Source organism: Pogoniulus pusillus, chromosome 38 (assembly GCF_015220805.1).
Source record: "Pogoniulus pusillus isolate bPogPus1 chromosome 38, bPogPus1.pri, whole genome shotgun sequence".
Taxonomy (NCBI): Eukaryota; Metazoa; Chordata; class Aves; order Piciformes; family Lybiidae; genus Pogoniulus; species Pogoniulus pusillus.
Genome location: NC_087301.1, coordinates 4,230,132 through 4,251,439, shown reverse-complemented (window position 1 = coordinate 4,251,439; position 21,308 = coordinate 4,230,132). Strand labels below are relative to the sequence as shown.

Below are 21,308 nucleotides of genomic sequence, written 5' to 3'. Positions count from 1 at the left end.
TGGTGACTTTTGCCTTCTCTCCCCAGCCCTGTGTATCTTAAGCTCTCTTTCACTTCAGCTCTGCATTTCTCCCCTCCAAGTCTAATGGTTGTGGTGATTTTTGCCTTCCCTGCCCAGCCCTGTATATCTTAAGCTCTCCTTTACTTCAGCTCTGCATTTCTCCCCTCCATGTCTAATGGTTGTGGTGACTTTTGCCTTCCCTGCCCAGCCCTGCGTATCTTAAGCTCTCCTTTACCTTAGGTCTGTGCTTCCCCCTCCCAGAATAGGTGCGCAGGGGAAGAGAGGGTTAAGCACAAGCTTCTCCCTGTAGGTTGGACTGCCTTCCCCGGTGGCCCAGGAGCTGTGTAGGTCAGCCTGAGCCCAAGCACTGGGTGGCCTCTCCATTGTGAGGGTCCCCTCGACCCTTGGCGGTGCGGTGCCAGGGTGCTCGCAGGCTGCGGCTGGGCTCGCAGGCAGCGCCGCTGACTCCATGGGGGGTAATGACAAGCGGAGAGCCTTACGCTTGGCTGCAAGTTCTTTTCATCTCTTTCAACTGATGAAAGCCATGCCAGCAAGCTCTGGGTTGAGTGTTTTTTATGGGAACTGTGGGGGCTTGGCACTGCGGAGTGTCGCCCCTGGTCTTCAAGCCGAGAGGCAGAGATCTCCCCCTTCTTGTGGTTTATCTGAGCCCTCTCTATCTGATGCAACAAAACGCTGAGGTGGGACTTGCCTCTGTCTGTCTGTTTGTTTGTGTCAGACACTTGTTCCCCGTTTATCTGCTTGATCAAAACAGGTTACACCAAGCAGAGCTACTTCCCTTTGATTTCATCTGTTGAGGCTATGGGGGGGAAGCCAAAGCTTTAACGAAAGGGCGATAGGGAAGCTCTTCAAACGCAACCATCGGCAACTGAATAGCTGCAGGCGCTCCGAACATCTTCCCTCCCCACCCTGCAACCCGGGGAACTGGCCAGCCTGCCAGGAGCCCAGGGCGGGGTGTGCGATGGGCATCCCAGCGCCCCGGGAGAGGAGCTGGGGTGTGAGTGTGTGGGTGCAGTAAAGGACAGCCCCACGGCGCTGCCCCTGCAGCAGCTGCTGCTGCTCCCTGGCAGCCTTGGTGCCCGGCTGACCCCACAGCTTCACCTGGCTGCGTTGGGTTTGGGTCTCTCACTACAAGTAGGACGTTGAGGGGCTGGAGTGTGGCCAGAGAAGGGCAACAAGGCTGGGGAAGGGGCTGGAGAACAGGGCTGGAGAAGAAGCAGCTGAGGGAGCTGGGAGTGTATCACAGTATCATCAGGGTTGGAAGAGACCTCACAGATCATCAGGTCCAACCCTTTACCACAGAGCTCAGGGCTGGACCATGGCACCAAGTGCCACGTCCAATCCTGCCTTGAACAGCTCCAGGGACGGCGACTCCACCACCTCCCCGGGCAGCCCATTCCAGTGTTTAGCCTGGAGAAGCAGCTGAGGGAGCTGGGGGGTGTTTAGCCTGGAGAAGAAGGAACTGGGGGTGTTTGGCTTAGAGAAGAAGCAGCTGAGGGAAGACCTCATTGCTCTCTGCAGCTCTTTGAGAGGAGGTTGCAGTGAGGTAGGGGTTGGTCTGTTCTGCCTAGAATCAGATGGCAGGATGAATGGATATGGCCTAAAATTGTGCCAGGGGAGATTTAGGATGGAGATGAGGTTAAAGATTCTTCATGGAAAGAGTGGTCAGGGATTGGAACAGGCTGCCCAGGGAGAGAGTGGAGTCACCATCTCTGGAGGTGTTCAGGAAACCTGTGGACGTGGCACTCTGGGAGGTGGTTTAGTGGCCATGGTGATGCTAGGTTGGTGCTTGGGGGCAATGATCTTAGAGGGCTTTTCCATCCCAAACAATTCTGTGATTCTATGATGCTACCTGGAAAGGCAGCAGACTGCTGGCTTCATGGGGAGGGCTCATGGAGCCAGAAAGCTGAGTTCTTGGCCTGCTTTTGATTCTGCTGGCCATGGTAGCTGTGATGTCTAATCCACCCAGCTTGGGTGAGCTGAGTGCATTAGGAAGCAGTAAAGCAGATAGCTTCTCTCTCAGGGTCAGAAAGACTCTTTCCTTTAAACCCCAACAAACTGCAGGTGGTAAGGAGCTGTGGTGCATCTGCTGCTAAGGCCTTGCAGAATGTCCCTTTTGAGGGGATGCTCTGTGAGCATCACTCTTCTTCCCTTCCATCCTGAAATGCAGCCAGCTTGCACCTGTGACGGGATGTCAGCACAGGATGCTTCCCTCCGCTCCTGCCACAAGACACCTAAGGTAGAGCAGGAGAGAAACCAAAGGCAGCTCTGAAACTGGACACCAAAACTTCCACCTGAGCACAAACTCCTCCCAGGGCCCTGGCTTCTGTGTCAGTGCACTTTGCATTAAGTCCACATCAGGACAGGTGAGAAAACTGAGCCCCTGTCTCAGTCTGCCTCTCTGCCACACAGTGCCTGGGCAAGCTTAGTTAAGCCTTTCTCTGTTCCTCAGCTGTGAAGTGAGGGTCCTGGTCTTCTCTGCAGGCTTTCAAGACCCCATCTGGATGCATTCCTCTATGACTGTCCTAGGTGATCCTGCTTTGGCAGGGGGGTTACACTCCAGCCCCAGAGCTCCCTTCCAACCCCTGCCATTCTATGATTTCTTCTGCCTGCTTTTCCCTGGGGTGTAAGCTCTGGGATGCAGATGCTGAGCAGAATGGAGCCCTGATCTCTGCTGGAATAGACTCCCCAGAGAGGTTGTGGAGTCTCCTCTGGAGACTTTCAAGGCCTGTCTGGATGTGTTCCTGTGTGACCTGAGCTAGATTGTGTGGCCCTGCTCTGGCAAGGGGATTGGACTGGATGATCTCCTCGGGTCCCTTCCTGTGCTGAGTTCTCAGAAGGTCATTCCAACTGCAGGTGTTGGGGTTAGGACCTGGCTCATGCTGGAACAGAGTATGGAGGCTCTGACTTCTGTGCACAAGCAAGGGATGCCAGACTGGGCAGCACAGTGCCTGGTGCAGGATGGGTGCTCAGGCTGTGTAGCTTCATGCACAGGGCACTCCTTGTGGAGCTCAGTGCCTGGTGCAGGATGGGTGCTCAGGCTGTGCAGCTTCATGCACAGGGCACTCCTTGTGGAGCTCAGTGCCTGGTGCAGGATGGGTGCTCAGGCTGTGTAGCTTCATGCACAGGGCACTCCCTGTGGAGCTCAGTGCCTGGTGCAGGATGGGTGCTCAGGCTGTGCAGCTTCATGCACAGGGCACTCCTTGTGGAGCTCAGTGCCTGGTGCAGGATGAGTGCTCAGGCTGCAGCTTCATGCACAGGGCACTCCTTGTGGAGCTCAGTGCCTGGTGCAGGATGGGTGCTCAGGCTGTGCAGCTTCATGCACAGGGCACTCCTTGTGGAGCTCAGTGCCTGGTGCAGGATGGGTGCTCAGGCTGCAGCTTCATGCACAGGGCACTCCTTGTGGAGCTCAGTGCCTGGTGCAGGATGGGTGCTCAGGCTGTGTAGCTTCATGCACAGGGCACTCCTTGTGGAGCTCAGTGCCTGGTGCAGGATGGGTGCTCAGGCTGTGCAGCTTCATGCACAGGGCACTCCTTGTGGAGCTCAGTGCCTGGTGCAGGATGGGTGCTCAGGCTGCAGCTTCATGCACAGGGCACTCCTTGTGGAGCTCAGTGCCTGGTGCAGGATGGGTGCTCAGGCTGTGCAGCTTCATTTATGGGGCACTCCTTGTGGAGCTCAGTGCCTGGTGCAGGATGGGTGCTCAGGCTGTGTATCTTCATTTATGGGGCACTCCTTGTGGAGCTCAGTGCCTGGTGCAGGATGGGTGCTCAGGCTGTGTATCTTCATTTATGGGGCACTCCTTGTGGAGCTCAGTGCCTGGTGCAGGATGAGTGCTCAGGCTGCAGCTTCATGCACAGGGCACTCCTTGTGGAGCTCAGTGCCTGGTGCAGGATGGGTGCTCAGGCTGTGCAGCTTCATGCACAGGGCACTTCTTGTGGAGCTCAGCAGCCAAGCTAAAGGCTGCCCAGTCCGGACTTCTTTTTCCCTTTTGCCTCCTGTTGTTACCTTTTCAGATCAAGCTGGAAGCAGATTGCCAGGCTGAAGTCTTTTGAGGAAACGTAGCCTGCCCTGGCCCCATGCTGAGCCCAGTCCTTGGCTACGCCTTTGCTCTCCAAGGCTTAGCTGTCCCTCGTGAGACTTTCCTCAAAGCCTCCAGGATTTCTCTTGTCTCTTCCCCCTGCAGCTATGCAGAGCCCCGGGACAAGTCCCAAATAAATGAAAGCAGCAGCAGCAGCAGGGCTGGAAGCAGCTGGTTGCTATGGCAATTGGGCCTGCTCAGGATTTGCATAAGGCTGATGATTTTCATAGCACAGCCACATTTAAGGCAAGCAGGAGAAATTTCCATATTCCCAGCTCTGAGTCAGTTGGGGCGTGGGGGAGGCCAGGAGGGGGATATTTGAAATTCAAATGAAGGTGATTAGGGTTTAAGGTTGGGTTTGGTTTTTGTTTTTTTGGTTTGGGTTAGTTGGTTTTTGTTGTTTTTTTGTTTTTTTTTTTTTGGTAACATTATTTAGGGGTTTTTGATTGTTTTTTTCTTTTCTTTTCTTTTCTTTAACATCCCATTATGGAAGAGGATAAAAAAGGACGGGGAGGGGAACAGGGGAAGAAAAGGCTGGTTTGACTTGAATTAGAGGGGCAAAGGAAGAGCTGGTCTGATCTGCCTCTTGCCTCTGGTCTAAGAGAAGAGACTTGCCCTCTCCCAGCACCTGCAGGTGAATTTTTTTCCGTGGGAACAACTGTTGCCCTCGGGGTTCCTTCTGGAAGGTGCCTGAGTCTCCCACACTCCTGTCCTGCTCCATCCCCCCCTGCTCCCAGCCCCACGTGAAGGGCACGTTGCACTCAGCTGCAGAAGGGCTCTCAGGTGGGGTTTCTTTGAGGCACTGCTGTCAGAGGAAAGGCATTTTTGTAACCCAGGGCTTTCAGTGAAAGCTTCCCCTCAAGTCTGTAGCCATCTGAGTCAGCACAGATTCACTTTTCCTGCTAACAAGCCCTAACTTTCCCATGGAGATGCTCTGATGCCTCAGTGTGGTCTGCTCAGGTGTTTAGAGCAAACAGTTAACATGAAAATGAACTTGCTACCTCCCAGGTTCCCAGCTACCTGAAGGGAGGCTGTAGCCAGGTGGGGTTGGGCTCTACTGCCAGTAAAGCAGCAACAGAGCAAGGGGACAGAGTCTCAAGTTGTGCCAGGGGAGGTCTAGGCTGGATGTTAGGAGGAAGTTGTTGGCAGAGAGAGTGATTGGCATTGGAATGGGCTGCCCAGGGAGGTGGTGGAGTGGCTGTGGCTGGAGGTGTTGAAGCCAAGCCTGGCTGGGGCACTTAGTGCCATGGTTTGAGTGATTAGCCAGGGCTGGGTGCTAGGTTGGACTGGCTGAGCTTGGAGCTCTCTTCCAACCTGATTGGTTCTATGAAATTCCTCATCCTGTTCACACTTCCCCCTGCTCCCTTCCTAAGGTAAGTCTTGGGAACAGCAAGCATCACAGCAGGGCGTGGAAGGACTCAGGGAACTGGCTGGGACCTACTCAGCTGCAGTTCTGCTCCTCAGAGCCACTGGGCACAGCTGGAAGGAATCAGGGTTAGCCACTTAAACACTGCTGTAGGTGAGCTCCTACCACCCAGGGCTGCCTCTGCTAGGTCAGGAAAAGTCCCTGCTCTGGCTGCTGGGAACAGCAGTGTGAGGGCTATGACTTGGCATTTGCTTGAGTCTCCAGAATGAGTTTGAAATCCTGAAGGGTGCATTTGATGCTGGCAATCATTTTTTATGCCTTCTAGAACCACATCCTCAGCGCAGGTGAATGTTTTGCTTCCTTCCCAGCAAGTGGGTCAAGTACTGTTTATGGTTATAATAATCGTTGCCACTCTTCTTCACCTGCTCCTGGTTAATCTCTTGCCTTCACACATCGTCTGAGGTGAGAGATTTGATTCTTGTCTCAGTTAATGTGAACAAATTAACACCTCAGCTTCTAGAAAGTGTACATTGAAAAGGGCTCTGCAGCTGGCCTGCTTTGTCAGGCCCTAATGTCATCGTGTTTTATCAACTGGAGTGCTAAAATCTTCAGGGTAGGGGAGATTAATCTTCACTTTAGATATTCACTACTTTGAGGCTGAAGTCTGACTTGTTCACCCTGGGGTCCTTGTACAGTCAGTGATGACAATAGGCATCACCAGAAGGTGATTCATCTCTCTGCTCTCTATCACGGGGGTGAGGTGAACGTCCTCTGGATGCATCAGCTTCCTCTCTCTGCCTGTAAAGAGAGCCTAGAGCAATTGGCTCGGAATTAGACACCCAAAAGTTAGACATCTAAGCCCAGGCAGCTAAATCCCCTGCCTGACACTGTTCTTCCATCAGTCTTCAGCTGTTCTGAATTTCCCTCCCAAATGCATGCAGCAGAAAACTGATTCCCTGTGGGAATTCCCCAACACCTGTTAAAGATTGAAATCACTTTCTCATTCCCTGTCCCAGATCAAACTGCGAGGTGGATTCAGTGTGTAGCTGGGTGGGAAGAGGAATAAGGTTAACCTGCTGGTTGCAGCCCTGTTTTTGCCACTGAGTGGAGAGCCACAGGTGGCTGCCACTGCCGGTAGGTGACACCCGTGAAGGTGAAGGGACACTGCAGTCTTGGTTTTACTTCTCTGCCTTTTATCCTCAAGTGCTGGACTGTCTTGGTGGCTTCCGATGGGAATGGTGTTGGTTCTGATAAAGCATTTACTTATCCTTGGTTTTCAGAGCAGATGCTGTTTTCCAGGGAGGGAGAGCAGCAGAGGGTGGGGGGGAAGCCGTCCGGAACTGTTCTACAGCTCCCATCCCCAGAGAAACCTCCCCAGGCAAACTCGCACCAGATTTGATGCCAGTGCTATGCAAAACAGCTGCCAGGTGAACCAAGGAGAGCAGCAGAGTCCTTGTCTGCAGTGCTGCAGGGAACCAGCTGAGCTTATCACCGCTGTTTTCCCTCTGTCCAGAACACCCATAAAGAGAGCAATGAAGGCTCACCGGATGGGGAAGCTCCCTGGAAGCGTAGCACGAAGGGCTCAGAGCAATCTCTCTCCATTTAAATCCCAGAGCTTTCCCAATTTGATGCAATTTAAGGAGGGAAGGGCTGCCTGGAGCAGACACTGGAGACTTTGGGTACCACTGTGTCTGGATGGTGTGGCGAGAGGCAAGCTCTTGGCCGGTGTGAAGCTCCGTTACAACCAGCAGAGTTCTGCTGCCGCTTTTATCCTTCCTTCTTTTTATCTCCTGCAGCTAGAAAAGATAAAATCTTAAGTGCAGATCCTTGATGTTTGGGCGGAAAGTTCCTTTAAGGAGACAGCTGAGGACTTTGCTGTGAATTTTGATGCTGACAGAAACTGGGAACAAAAGAGTCTACTTCCAAAACATCCCAAGTTACTGATTCGACTGGGAGAGGAGAGAAGTGACCGATTCAACTGGGAGGGGAGAGTTGCTTGTCCCTATCGCACCCAAACGCTGGGCTTGCAGCTGGAACGGTTTTAATGTGACTCAGATGCGAGGTCTTAGCGAAACAGAAAGGGGCGAGATTTGTTTGCAAATAAATCAGTGCGCAAACACTCGCTGGCTTCTGCCGCAGCCTCGGAGAGATTTGTGTATCCTGCTCCCATTTACATAACCACTGGGAGCAGAAATCACCTCGCCCGCTTTTAAATCTCTCGCAGTTGGACATCTAAGCCTGAACTAGTTGCCCCTGGGTCCCTTTGTAGTCAATAAAGAGAAATAGTCATCTCCAGAGGGCCATTCATCTCAACTTAAGATAGGCATCTAAGATAGGTCAGATGAATGGCCTCTGGAGGTGCCTATTTCTTCTCACTGTCTACCGAGACAGCCTGGGGCAGTTCTCTCAGACTCAGACGCCCAAGATAGGGCTGAGTTAGTGTCAATCTCCGAGCTTATTTGCAGGCTGCGCCACTCTCACCAAGGACCTGGCTGAGGTGCTCCCGAACGCCGCTGTCCATCTGCAGAGGGATGTGCGTGGGGACAGAGGGCGTGACTGGGAGGATGCTCCCTGACCTTGCAGGAGAGCAAGGGGAAAAGCAAAGCAGGAGCCTGTCGGCCGCACGTGAAGGCGAAGGGAGGGAAAAGCGAGAGCTGGGAAGCTTGGGAGAGGAGGAGAGGATGCGCTGCAGAAGGCGAGCCTGGTGGCAGGGATGTGGATTGCAGCTCTTCCAGCTGCGCGGCTCTAGTTCCAAGTTTTTGGGGCGTACGATAGTGACTCAGAGCCATCATCACTGGGACCGAGGGATTTCCCTCAAGGCCTCTGAATCTTGCCTCGTCAACAGGCTGCATTTGAACGTGAGCACAGCTCTTGCATCCAAGAAACCAGAAATTACCTTTTCCTTCCCGGTCTATTTTAGCAACTGGGAACTTTATTTCCTCCTCCTCCTCCTCCTCTCCTCCTTGCTTTTCTTCCCTTTAGCTACTGCCTTCAGATTGCATCAACCCCCTGTGGGTTTCAAAGGTAGGCTCTGCAGGCCTTGAAGATCCTCACCCAGTGCTGCTCAGGTGTGTGGATACTGATTGCAATCATCCATTAGCACTATCAGCATTCCCATCGTTAGATGTGCAGTTGTTGGCTCGTGGGGCACAGAGCTGGAACGCAATGAATGAGCGAATTCCTCGGGCAGGAGCAGCTGGAGAGAGGTGGTCAGGGAGCAGAGAGCTGCAGAGAGAGGCACAGGAGCGTGGAAGTGCTTGGCAAGTTGGAGGTTGTAGCAGAGGAGGGAATTAACCTCGAGGAAGATAAAGCCTTGAGTCTGGGAAGAGCAAAAAGCTTTGAGAAGCAGGTCAGGAGGAAGGGGGAAAGTGAGAGCAGACTCTAGCAGCACAGAGGTGCAGACAGGTTTGGGGGAAGGTGTAGAGCTGGATCTAAGTTGAGGCCTCACCTGGAGTACTGTGTCCAGCTATTGGACCCATGTCTGAATGTGTTCCTCTGTGGTCTGTGTTAGATAGGATTGTCCTGCTCTGGTGGGGGAGGTGGACTCAATGATCTCCTTGGGTCCCTTCCAACCCCTAACAGCCTGTGAGCCTGTGACCCCCTACACAAGAGTGATGTTGATCTGCTGGGCTGGGTCCAGAGGAGACCACAAAGATGATCAAAGGGCTGGAACACCTCTCCTGTGCAGACAGGCCAAGAGAGTTGGGGCTGTCCAGCCTAAAGAAAAGAGGGCTCCAGGGAGACCTCGAAGCTGCATTTCAGTACCTGAAGGGGACCTATAAGAAGGCTGGAGAGGGACTGTTTAGAGGGGCCTGTGCTGATAGGATGAGGGGCAATGGTTTGAAACTGGAGCAATGTGGATTTAGGCTGGACATCAGGAGCAAATTCCTCACAATGAGAGTGGTAAAATACTGGAACAGGTTGCACAGGGATGTGGTGGAGGCCCCATCCCTGGAGACATTCAAAGTCAGCCTTGATGTGGCCCTGGGCAGTGTGCTCCAGTTGGAGGTGTCTGGGGAGGTTGGTCTCCTCTGCCAAGCAGAAGTCTCAAGCTGTGCCAGGGGAGGTCTAGGCTGGATGTTAGGAGGAAGTTGTTGGCAGAGAGAGTGATTGGCATTGGAATGGGCTGCCCAGGAGGTGGTGGAGTGGCTGTCCCTGGAAGTGTTGAAGCCAAGCCTGGCTGGGGCACTTAGTGCCATGGTCTGGTTGGTTGGGCAGGGCTGGGTGCTAGGTTGGACTGGCTGAGCTCGGAGCTCTCTTCCCACTTGCTTGATTCTATGCTTGGCCAGGGCTGGTTGCTAGGTTGGACTGGCTGAGCTTGGAGCTCTCTTGCAGCCTGCTTGATTCTATGACAAGATGACCTTTGCGGGTCCCTTCCAACCCAATGCACTCTTTGAATCTGAGTTGCATCTGGTGAGAAGGTAGAGCAGGTTTCAGAGGGAGGGAGCCAAAAGCTTTTTCTTCAGTGGAAGATGGTCTGGTGGTGCTTGATAGTGAACACCTCTAGCTCAGCCCGACAAGAGCTGCGTGGACAGCTGAGGTTCCACAGCCACTGCTGCAGCAGATTACATCTGCAGAGCTGTTTCTAGGTAGCAAAGAACAGAGGTTCCATCAGATTCTTATTGTTGACTCTCAAGTATTTTTGCCATCTCTGAATAACTGCCCCAAGCACACTCCCCCCCTGAGGACCTCAAAGGACCATGCTGATTCACCTGGGAAGGTTATGTGCATGCTGCAAAGCTGTGTGCTAGGTTGGGCAGGAGGCTCACTCACTTGAAGGCAGCGAGTCAATGGGAGGGTTGGATTTGCACTCCTTGCCTGCACAGCCTCTCTTAACTGCTTTCCAACTCCTTTTTTTCTTCACAAGAGAGACATGAACTGCTGGCAAAGTGATGTGTTGGAGCTTGATCAGATCACAGGGCATGGTCTGTGCTTTATGGGGAACGTTATATGGGGGGGGAAAAAAACCCAGCAGGAGGAGGCCCTGGGGGCTTGAGCCAGTGGGATGCAAACAATTTAAGGCTGTTTATCACAAACCCCCTTGGACTGGAAGGGAATAACTTAAGGAATGGATTGCAAAGGGAAGGGGTTTCTTGGGGTTGCCTCTGCAGCTAAAGAGGCTTTGTGGAATCCCTTAAAGCATTCATATCTGTGGAGCACACAACCTCTCCTCTGTGATGTTCTTGATGAATTTGGCAGGTGTGATAGTAGTGGGGGGGGAAGGGGGAATGTTTATCATCAAAGGGGAATGAGTGAGGGCCTGTGCAGTACCTTCAGGCTGAAACCTGTCTGATTTTTTCCCCCTGTGCCTGCCAATCTCTTTTGGAATCAAGGAGACGCCTCTTGAGCACAACCCCACGGCACCCTCTGTTCCCTTAGATAGCTCCTAATTACTCAGTGCCACACGGGTTCCTTAAGAGCCCTGCTTAACAGCCTCGGCCACAGCACTGCTGGCCTCTCCCACAGTTAGTTCTTGCTTTTTATGCTCCTGGGTTCCCCTGGAGATTGGTAACATCCTCCAGCTCACATCCTTTGTGCACAGGGAGCTTTCCCCCACCCTTGCTGCCTGGCCAGGTACTCCCCAGGCAGAAGCACTTCTGTTGTACTTCAGCTACCACCAAATATTGCCAAAGCTGCTGTGTTCAACTCGACTTCACCTTTCTCCTGCTCTCCTTGTCCTTCCAGTAAGCTCAGCTGGGCCAGCAGTGTGTGTGTGTGCACTAGGTGATGGGAAGCTGCCGTCCATGCTGCCTGTCCTTAACACTGAGCTGTTCTTCTCTGTTTCATTGCAGGAAATGAGCAGAATGGGCTGGACTTTAACAGGCAGGTAAGAAGCTCCCTGGGTTACCAGGTGTTCTCCTGCTTTCTTGAATGATTGTTTTTTAATTGCTCCCCTTGCTGAGTCTCAGGCAGCTACTCCTAAGAGATAAAAAACTGTTAGGTCAGAAGCTACCATAAAACAGACCACAGGAGTTCTTCCCAATTCCCTTTGTGGGATGGAATGACAGATTAAAGTTCTGGTTTCCAGGCTTCCCTATTTCAGAGAAGTTCAGCTAATTAGAGAGTTTCTTTCAATCGTTTGCTTGAGGCTTCTTTCTGGCTTTCTAAGTTTATCCCCTCCATTGTCATTTAGAAACATAAAGGACCTCAGTTACACTGGCAAACGTGCAAACCCTGCCCCAAAGCCCCATGCAATTCTGCTGCTTGTGACACTGGTGCTGAAAGCAGTGTGGTATGCCAGCCTAAGAGCACCAGGCTGACTCACAGATGTATCAGTAAGGGCTGAAGATGAGAGGTGGTTTGAGGTCTCAGAGTGCTTAGGTCAAGACCAGACCTGCCTACAACAGCAGATTCCTCTTTGCAAGGCAGCAGAGAAAGGGGCAGCAGGCAAAAGCAGGGCAAGCAAACCCTAGTGGTGACTGACCATCAGAGGGACCCTTGTGTCTGCTGTTATCCTCCTGCTTCACACAGCTAAAAGCAGCTCTCAGTGAGTGCATGCAGGTGTTCACATCTGTCTCTAAGAGACTCCTGAGCCTCACATCAGGATTGCAAGGGAAGGAAGGCAACATGCTGCAGAAGCATCGAGATCTTGGATCTGTGCAGACATAACCCTCTGAGTCTGGAGCTAAGGATTCCTGTGACCATCTGATCAAGGGCTGGAAATATCAGAGGGGTGGGTGTCAAGGGGCTGGGGCCAATATCTTTGTGGTGGTCAGCAGCAGTAGGACAAGGAGCAATGGATACAAACTGGAACAAAGAAGGTTTCACTTCAACATGAGGAGAAACTTCTTTACAGTGAGGGTGTCAGAGCCTTGGATTAGGCTGCCCAAAGAGGTTGTAGAGTCTCCTTCTCTGGGGACTTTCAAGACCTGCCTGGATGCATTCCTGTGTGGACTAGCCTGGGTGATCCTGCTTGGCAGGGGAGTTGGGCTCAATGATCTCTGGAGGTCCCTTCCAGCCTGTAAGGTTCTGTGATTCTGTAATCATTTGAGCTGCACTCAGGAAAAGAGCAGCTTTAGGGAGTTGGAGTCAATGATCTCTGGAGGTCCCTTCTGACCTCTAAGGTTCTGTGATTCTGTAGTCATTGGAGCTGCACTCAGAAGAGCAGCTTTAGGGAGTTGGAGTCAGTGATCTCTGGAGGTCCCTTCCAGCCTGTAAGGTTCTGTGATTCTGTAATCATTGGAGCTGCACTCAGGAAAAGAGCAGCTTTAGGGAGCTGGAGTCAATGATCTCTGGAGGTCCCTTCTGACCTCTAAGGTTCTCTGCTTCTGTGATCATTGGAGCTGCACTCAGGAAAAGAGCAGCTTTAGGGAGCTGGAGTCAATGATCTCTGGAGGTCCCTTCTGACCTCTAAGGTTCTCTGCTTCTGTGATCATTGGAGCTGCACTCAGGAGAAGAGCAGCTTTAGAGAGCTAACCACTGATCCACGCAGGACTCTGGGGGCTGCCTAGGGAGCTGGAGCAGGGAAAGCAAAAGTGTTTGCAACTCGAGGGGCAGCCACCAGCATTTGGAGCAGATGCTGACACTGCTAACAGCACAGCCACCTCCCTGCTTCCAGCCGTGCTTTCCCTGGGCTCAAGGGTCACAATCCTTTGCAAAGGCTTCCTGCTAGCAGCAGGTGGACAGCAGAAGTGACTTCTCTGTCCTCCAAGCTGTGGCTGCTGGCTGACAGGTGTCAGCAAGCTGCCGGTTGTTTGGTTTGGCTGCTGCGGGTTTGGGTGGGTCGCAGCTTCCTATCAAAGGTGTCTTAACACGTTCAGCCATCTTCCAGCTTTTTGGAATACCCAGCTGAAAACAAAAAGTCTTGTGTCTCCAGCTCTGTGGAGTGCAGAGCCTTCCTGCACGCCAGGGGAAGGATCCAACCTGCTTCTCCTTGGTGATCAAAGCAAACCCCCTGCAGTCAGAAATAAGCCGAGAAAGGACAAGGTCGTTACATGTTGCAAACTCTTCCGACGGCAACGCCACAAAGGGGTTAGAGCTCGAAGCAGGGCTGAGGTTAATCAAGGAGACATCAGTGGCTGTGGGGAAGCAGTGCTCGTTTACACCCCCTGAGCATCTGACCTGATCTTTAAGGTGCCAGTCCTCCGCACACCTCTGGATGGGCAGAGGTTGGTTGAGCTGTGGGGGCAGGCAGCTTTGTGGTCAGTTAAATGTGGGCCAGAGTCTGCCTGATTAAAAACATCCTCCTTCCCAAAAGAGATTGTGTTTCTCTGACAACTTGTTCTAGCAATTGCTTCCCACTTATTGGCATCCTGGGCTGGCTCAGGAGCAGTGTGGGCAGCAGGACAAGGGAGGTTCTTCTGCCCCTGTGCTCAGCACTGCTCAGGCCACACCTTGAGTGCTGTGTCCTGTTCTGGGCTCCTCCATTGCAGAGAGATGTTGAGGTGCTGGAAGGTGTTTGGAGAAGGGCAACAAGGCTGGGGAGGGTCCTGGAGCAGAGCCCTGTAAGGAGAGGCTGAGGGAGCTGGGGGGGTGCAGCCTGCAGCAGAGGAGGCTCAGGGCAGAGCTCATTGCTGTCTGCAGCTGCCTGCAGGGAGGCTGTAGCCAGCTGGGGTTGGGCTCTGCTGCCAGGCAACCAGCACCAGAAGAAGGGGACACAGCCTCAAGCTGTGCCAGGGCAGGTTCAGGCTGGATGTGAGGAGGAAGTTGTTGTCAGAGAGAGTGATTGGCATTGGAATGGGCTGCCCAGGGAGGTGGTGGAGTGGCTGTGGCTGGAGGTGTTCTTGCCAAGCCTGGCTGGGGCACTTAGTGCCATGGTCTGGTTGATTGGCCAGGGCTGGGTGCTCGCTGAGCTTGGAGCTCTCTTCCAACCATGTTGGACTGGCTGAGCTTGGAGCTCTCTTCCAACCTGCTTGGTTCTGTGATTTATTTTTTTAAATACACTTCTGTTTTTCTCCTTCCACCAGAGGAGCACAGCAAACCCCTCTCACTGATACCAGCAGCTCTGTTTCTGTAACTGAGCAGCAAACCAGACTGGACACTTGCCACAGAGTCATAGAATCATAGGATAGTTCTGTCTGGAAAAGACCTCTAAGATCATCAATTCCACCTGTCAAATATGACCACCATGGCCATGAAAGCCTGTCCTGACCAGCTTAAAGAGCAAAAGCCTGAGAGCAAAGTAATCTTGGAGTTGTTTCTAGAGCAATTTTAGAGTGTTTTGGTAAAAGTTTGGTCTGATTCAGTTAAGCTCAGGGAGGGCAGGTTGAGACTGGAGATTAGCCAGAAATTCTTGACCATGGTGGGGGGAGACTCTGGAACAGGTTGTGGATGCCCTCTCCCTGGAGAGGTGCTCAAGGCCAGGTTGGATGAGTCCTTGAGCAACCTGAGCAGTTTCTGTGATTCTATGATGTGGATGCTCCTTCCATGGAGGTGTTCAGGGCCAGGCTGGTGAGCCCTTGAGCAACTTGGTCTAGCAGGAGGTGTCTCTGCCCGTGGCAGGGGGTTGGAACTGGATGCCCTTTAAGGTCCCTTCCAACCCAAACCGTTCTATGGTTCCCCCAAAGACAGAGAGCGTCTGCAGGAGCTCTGCAGCGGTGTCCGGCGGGCAGCTGGCACGTCCATGCGAGTGGGCACAGGTCTGTGCCAGTGGCTCTTTGTCTCCCTCTCTTGGCCCTCTGCAGGCTTCAGCCAGCATCTTTATTCTAAGCGAGTGAGCCCAAAGGCACACAGGCTGCACCCTCACGCTTCAGGCTGACCTCAGCTATTGGTAAATTCAACTCCACAAACGGATTTCAGTTGGCAAGCAAAAGGAAGAAGGGAGATGGGGGCATATCAAAGGGTGTTCATGTGAAATCAGGTGCTGAGCTCTCTCATTATGGATGGAGGGGGGGGGGGGATTTAATTTGGTTTTGGGGTTTGAGGTTGATATTTTTTTGGGGTGGCTTTTTTTTCCCCCCTTGCTTGTTGTTTTCTTACCTTGCAATTCAAGTTCTCAAACTGAAGCCAGAGAAGTTCGGTTTGAAACCCAGCTCCAAACCAAATGCAAGAGCTGCTGGAGCTCTCTTTGACTTTATTTGGAGTGCTGGCTGCTAATCGCTTTGAAGATCATAAATCTCACCTCCTTTAAGCCTCTCCCCCAGTCTTTGTAGATGGCCTACATTTCAGGTCTGTTTCCCTCCCATGTTGTGCTCCAGGCGGGAAGAGAAGGGTGGAGTGACCTGGTTAGACCCCTTACTTGCCTACCAATTCCCTCCTGTGGCTGCTCTCACCCTGCAGATGGGGAGGAGGGAAACTCTTGTGGAGTTTGAGGTTTTCTTGCAGTTTGTGGGTCAGCCCTGAGCTTTATGAGAAAGCTGCCTTCTGATCCCTCAACCTACTTGGCAAGCATTTCTTCCCCCCTCCCCTCTTCAAACTCTCCTCCCACCTGGATGCAAGAGTAATTTGTATGTGAATGAGAGGGAAAAGGGTGTGTATGGAAAAAGAAGAATCTTCTGCCTTGCCCATCTGGTTTGGCTTTTTATTCAGTGAGTCTAATGCTGGTTGTTTCCTGTTTATATCAAGGGAAATGCAAAGAGACAGTAATAAACTTTCACCTTCACTGCTGGCAACCTAGATAGGGACATCTGCTGCTTGGTGGTTCGGGATTGTGTCAGGGATGGAACTGAGTAACTCAGCAAATGAAGGCTTGGGAGTCACAGAATCATCCAACTGTTTTGACTAGAAAAGACCTCTGAGATCATCCAGTCCAATGATCAGCCCAACAGCACCATGGCCTTTAAACCATGTCCTCAAGTGCTACCTTCACACCTTTCTTGAACACCTCCAGGGGTGATGACTCCACCACCCCCTTGGGCAGCCTGCTCCCATGCCTGACTACTCTGACAGCAAAGAAAGTTTTCCTAACATCCAACACAAGTCAAGCTATGAAAGGGTGTTGAGTGGGACCAGGAAAAAGCCTGACTGGAAGTGTTGGAGTTGAGCTTTTCCTCACTGTAAGGTGGTGACCATCAGCAGGTGATGCTGCTGAGGCCTTACCAGATCTCCTTGGGTTTGTTTCCCCATCAGTATACACAGTGCTCAGCCTTTAAATCAGTATTGCCTTGTTTGGTTTTGTAGATGGCTCTGGTGAGAGCTGTTCTAGAGATCCAGATAATTCACCAGCCTTTGTCTGGAGTTAAGCCCTGAGATAATATTGTTTTCTGGGATTCACATCTGGAGCTAGGGTTCGTGGATGCCTGGAGCTGACAGGGCTCAGGTGCCTGGTTGTGACTGTTGCAGCCTAGCAGAGGGCTGTGCATCAGTCCACAGCTGGATGAGGAGCATGCCCAGAGGCTGAATCACTCATGTGGTTTCCATCAGCAAAGTGATGTGCAGGACCATCTGTCACTGCTCCCTGGGACAGGACAAGGAGCAATGGGTGTAAAGTGCAGCAAAAGAGATTCCACCTCAACACAAGGGAGACTTCTTTACTGTAAGGCTTACAGAGCACTGGCACAGGCTCCCTAGAGAGGTTGTGGGGTCTCCTTCTGTGGAGACTCTCAAGGCCTGCCTGGATGTGTTCCTCTGTGTTAGTATTGTCCTGCTCTGGCAGGGGAGTTGGACTGGATGATCTCCTTGGGTCCCTTCCAACCCCTAACATCCTGTGAGCCTGTGACCATTTCATCCAGTGGGCAAGTAGGGAAGAATGAAGGCTGAGATCTCCTCTCCTTCCAGAGGACTGTGTTGATGCTCTCAAGCACTGAGCTGCACTCCAGTGGAGGGAGGCAGTGTCTCCTGAAATCCCATAATGCCAGGTTGGAAGGGACCCTGAGGATCATCTGCTCCAACCTTTCTAGGTGAGAGTGGAGCTGCAGTGAGCTGGCTCAGCACCCTGCTGAGCTGAGTCTTCAAACTGCCCAGTGGAGAGGAATCCACTGCTGCCCTTGGGAGATGATTCCCATGTCCAGCTGTTTTCATGGGGAAAAATTGTCTTCTGGAGTCCAGTGGGAATGTCCCCAGCAGGGACTTGTCCCCATCACCCCTTGTCTTCTCCGTGGGACTCCTTGTCAAAAGGGAGTCTCCATGGTCCTGGGAGCCACCCTTTATGTGCTGGTCCATGGCAATAAGGTCTCCCCAAGCCTTCTCTTCTCCAGGCTGAGCAGCCCCAGCTCTCTCATCCCTTCCTCACATGGCAGGGCTGCCAGTCCCTCTGAGGACTGAAACAAAGCTGAAAGCTGCTGCCTTACCAGTGCTGGAAAGGCTTAGCAGGATCTCTGTGTGCTCTGTATCCAAATGTGTGGTGCAGTTTCATTCCAGCAGAAGGCTAACCCTGGCAGGCAGAGCTGTTATTTGCTTAATGCTAATAACAGGTTTGCTATTTGTATCAGTGAAAGGTGATCCTGCCGTGGGACTCCACAACATTTCAGACACAGGAGCAGGCAGCTTTGCCTGTTTGAGCAGCCCAAGGTTCAGCACAGCCTGGATCTTCCTGCTGCTTCTTTACTCCCCTTCATAGTCTTCAGTTTGCACCGATCAGGAGCTAGATCTCTTTTCAACAGGCTGCCCAGAAATGGGATCTGGGGATGGATTTACCTGGGGAAAAGGAGGGAATATGGAGATGTGTTCCTTCAGAAAGCAGAGAGAAGCATCCAGAACAAGATAAGGAGATGAGATGTGCAGTTGAAGTGGCCTCACAGTTCACAGGCAGCTCAGCTCTGCACTTCTGCTTGCACGCTGAGTGTCACACATTGGCAGTTTGAGTGCTGCAGGGGGGTGTGAGGAGCACATCCCAAAGTCCCTCTCTTCCAGTGGTCAGTTAGCATTAAATAACTGAGCTGGTTAAGATTCCCAGTCAGTAGGACCTGAGAAGGCTTTTTTTTTTGGGGCCAGTTGAGTGTATTTTGCTGTCATAAAAACTAGTGAGGGACAAGGACCAGTGAAAAATTCCTCCACTCCAAAATCTGCTCTAGAGGGAGGTTTCCCTGCCCGTGGCAGGAGGTTGGAACTGGATCATCTGTAAGGTCCCTTCCAACCCAACCCCTTCTATGAACTTTATGAATCTATGATATGAGAAATTCAAGTGGGCAAAGCACACCTGAGATCTCAAATCATCTGCGGCTCTTCAGTGCCATTAATAACACTCTGACCTTGTTTGATGCTTTCCACCCACATGTCTGAAGGTACTTTGCTAATGAATTTAGCATCCTGATGCCTCTGGAAGGTAGGGAGGTGTTTCACCCTGTCCTAGAGATGAGGCAGATGCAGGCTGACTACCTGGCTTTGCCCAAAGATGCTGAGCACCAGGATTGCAGCTGAAATCAATGGATGCTTTTTAGGACAGTTGCCTGTGGAGGTGCATTGTAATCCAGGGACCTGTTTTCTGGCAGAGCTGGGATATGGGCTCTGATTCTCTGATTCATAGTCTTGTGCTCAACCACAGACCAGTTCTTCCTCCCCTCCATCCTTTTGAAGGTGGCAAGAAGGGCCTCACTTGCTAGGTAGTTTGTTATTAATATCTGGGATGCAAAACTCCCTGCAGATTTAATTTTGCTCAACCAGGGCTTCCCTCCCCCCAGGGATCTCTCTCATAGCCTTTCATTCCACTTTGTGTTCCCACCTCCCCCTAATCTCATGTGCTCCTATATGTCATTTCTGTTCCTGCTTGGCTTTTTCCCTGTGGGTAGTTCAGGTTTCAGTCTGCCCTCCAGATTTCCATCCCAGTCCTGCTTTACCCTCTTCTCAAGGGGAGGTTTACATCCTGCTTCCTTCTCCCCTCTGGGGATCAATTCAGATTTCACTCTCTCTTCTTCTCTGCATTGCCCCAGGGTATCAGCCTAAGCCTTGCATCTGCTTTTCATCTCTTGAGCCTCCACCAGCTGGAAATCAGCATGGCTGGCTGTATCTGCCTTGCCTGACATTGGATCTAAGCTCAACACTACTTTGGCCTTTCCCTTTTGAAGTTTCCTTGCTCTGTCCTAGGGATAAGCTGATTGCATAAATTTGTATGTGTGCTCTGGTTCTTCATTGAAATGCAGCCCTTTGGGAAGGCATCAGAGAAAGCCTTGGCTTGAGGGAAAGTCCTCTGCTTCTATATATGGCACTGTTTTGCTTAGGACAGATCAGGTAGAGGAACCTCTTCTTCAAGCTAGGTCTGTTTTGGCACCTTGCAAAATGCCTCAAATGAGATTGCTGGGAATGAACTCCAAAACCAGGCAGTGAGCTTCTGGAGGAGCTTGTGAGGGAAAGAAGTAGGAGGAAGGATTTGGCCTTCATTTTTTTTTTTCTCAAGGGGTAGAATGAAACCTCTGAATTCATTTATGTTAGTCAATGAAGGGAGGCTGTAGTCAGGTGGGGTTGGGCTCTGCTGCCAGGCAAGCAGCAACAGAACAAGGGGACACAGCCTCAAGTTGTGCCAGGGCAGGTCTAGGCTGGATGTTAGGAGGAAGCTGTTGGCAGAGAGAGTGATTGGCATTGGAATGGGCTGCCCAGGGAGATGGTGGAGTGGCTGTGGCTGGAGGTGTTGAAGCCAAGCCTGGCTGGGGCACTTAGTGCCATGGTCTGGTTGCTTGGCCAGGTCTGGGTGCTAGGTTGGACTGGCTGAGCTTGGAGCTCTCTTCCAACCTGCTTGATTCTATGAATAACAGTTGACAACAACCCAGCCCCACTTCAGAGCCAGCTGGCTGGGTTCTATCTGCTCCTTAAGATCCATCTGCAGCCCATTCACAAAGTCCTGCTTTCCTGCTGCAGGCTTCTGAAGAGCAACCTTTATTTGCAGGCTATTTCCAGTGCCTGCTGCCTCGGTCCACTGGCAATGCATCTTGCACAACAGCTTCAAAGCTGCCTTAGAGGTCAGGGAAAGACAGATAGGTCTTCTCTTCATGCAAACTCCCTTCTGTCATCCTTTGAGAAACACTTTCTAGGCTTGCAGGAGGCAAGCCTGAGTTTCATGGGCTTCTAGAAAGGGACACAAATAGTGTGTCCACAACAGAGACTAAGCTCAGGGCATTGGTGCCACTGCCAAGCCACTACTTAGGTTGCCCAGCACCTTTGTAAGCGATGAGTAGCACCAACTGCTGTGCATGGCCATAACTCCCCTGCCCACTGGAGAATGGCTCATTTGTAATAAGGAGAGGACTTCTTGAAGGCCTTTCATCTGGTGAGCTCCAAGAATTCAATCAAAAGCAGGCACCACCCAGCGAGGGTGGGGCCCTACACCCATTCTGCAGAAGGTCAAGGCACAGCACAAGCAGGAGAAGGCAATGGGCTTTGAAGCAAGGCCTCTAATTTTGGCAGCCTGGCATCAGAGGGCACTTTCTCTCCCTGCAGAGGTGCTCCCTGTGGAATCAGGAGTCAGACACTGGCTTGTAACTAGCAAGCAGCCTTCTTGCCCTGCTGCCCTGAAGTGTAGCAGTTGCCTGGCAGCAGAGGACTGGCTCTGAGCTCCTCGTTCCTCTCAGACCTCATTCCCTCCACCCAAACTGGAAAGCTCTGGGATGCTCTCTGGTGAAGTTGATCTTTCTCACTCTCCCTTTCTTTTTTAATTAGAATACTTGTGTGTATTTAATGCAATCCCTCTAGCTGCTCTTCTTGTGTCCCAGCTCCCTGGGGCATAGCAACTGGTGCCAAAACTGCTGGGAACCAATCAGAGAAAGCCAAGGAGCGGGGATGGAGCCAAGCCCAGTCACGGGAGCTGTCTGATTCCCACTTCATTCCTTTCAAATGCAAGCTGTGGTGGAAAGTGCCTTGCTTCCAAGGCTACCTGTGCCACAGCTGGCTGGGTGGACGCTGCTCTGCCCTCCTCTGGTCCAGGGAGATCAGCACTGTACAGCTGGGAGGCAGTGCCAGGACTGTAGATGGTTTGTGATTAGTTGGTAGCCAGAGGATATGGAGAACCAGAACAATCCCAGTTTGCTCCTCACAGACAAG

The 21,308-nt window shown here is 52.0% G+C and overlaps 1 protein-coding gene across 3 annotated transcripts in view; it reads left to right on the top strand.

The window, feature by feature from the left end:
- POU2F3 (POU class 2 homeobox 3) overlaps positions 1-21,308 on the top strand; it is a 53,946-nt gene that overhangs the window by 7,245 nt on the left and 25,393 nt on the right. For all 3 annotated transcript variants that reach the window (XM_064173215.1, XM_064173217.1, XM_064173214.1), the window contains one exon: positions 11,255-11,289. In XM_064173215.1, coding sequence (XP_064029285.1) covers positions 11,255-11,289 — 35 coding nt within the window. The remainder of the gene's footprint in view (positions 1-11,254; positions 11,290-21,308) is intronic.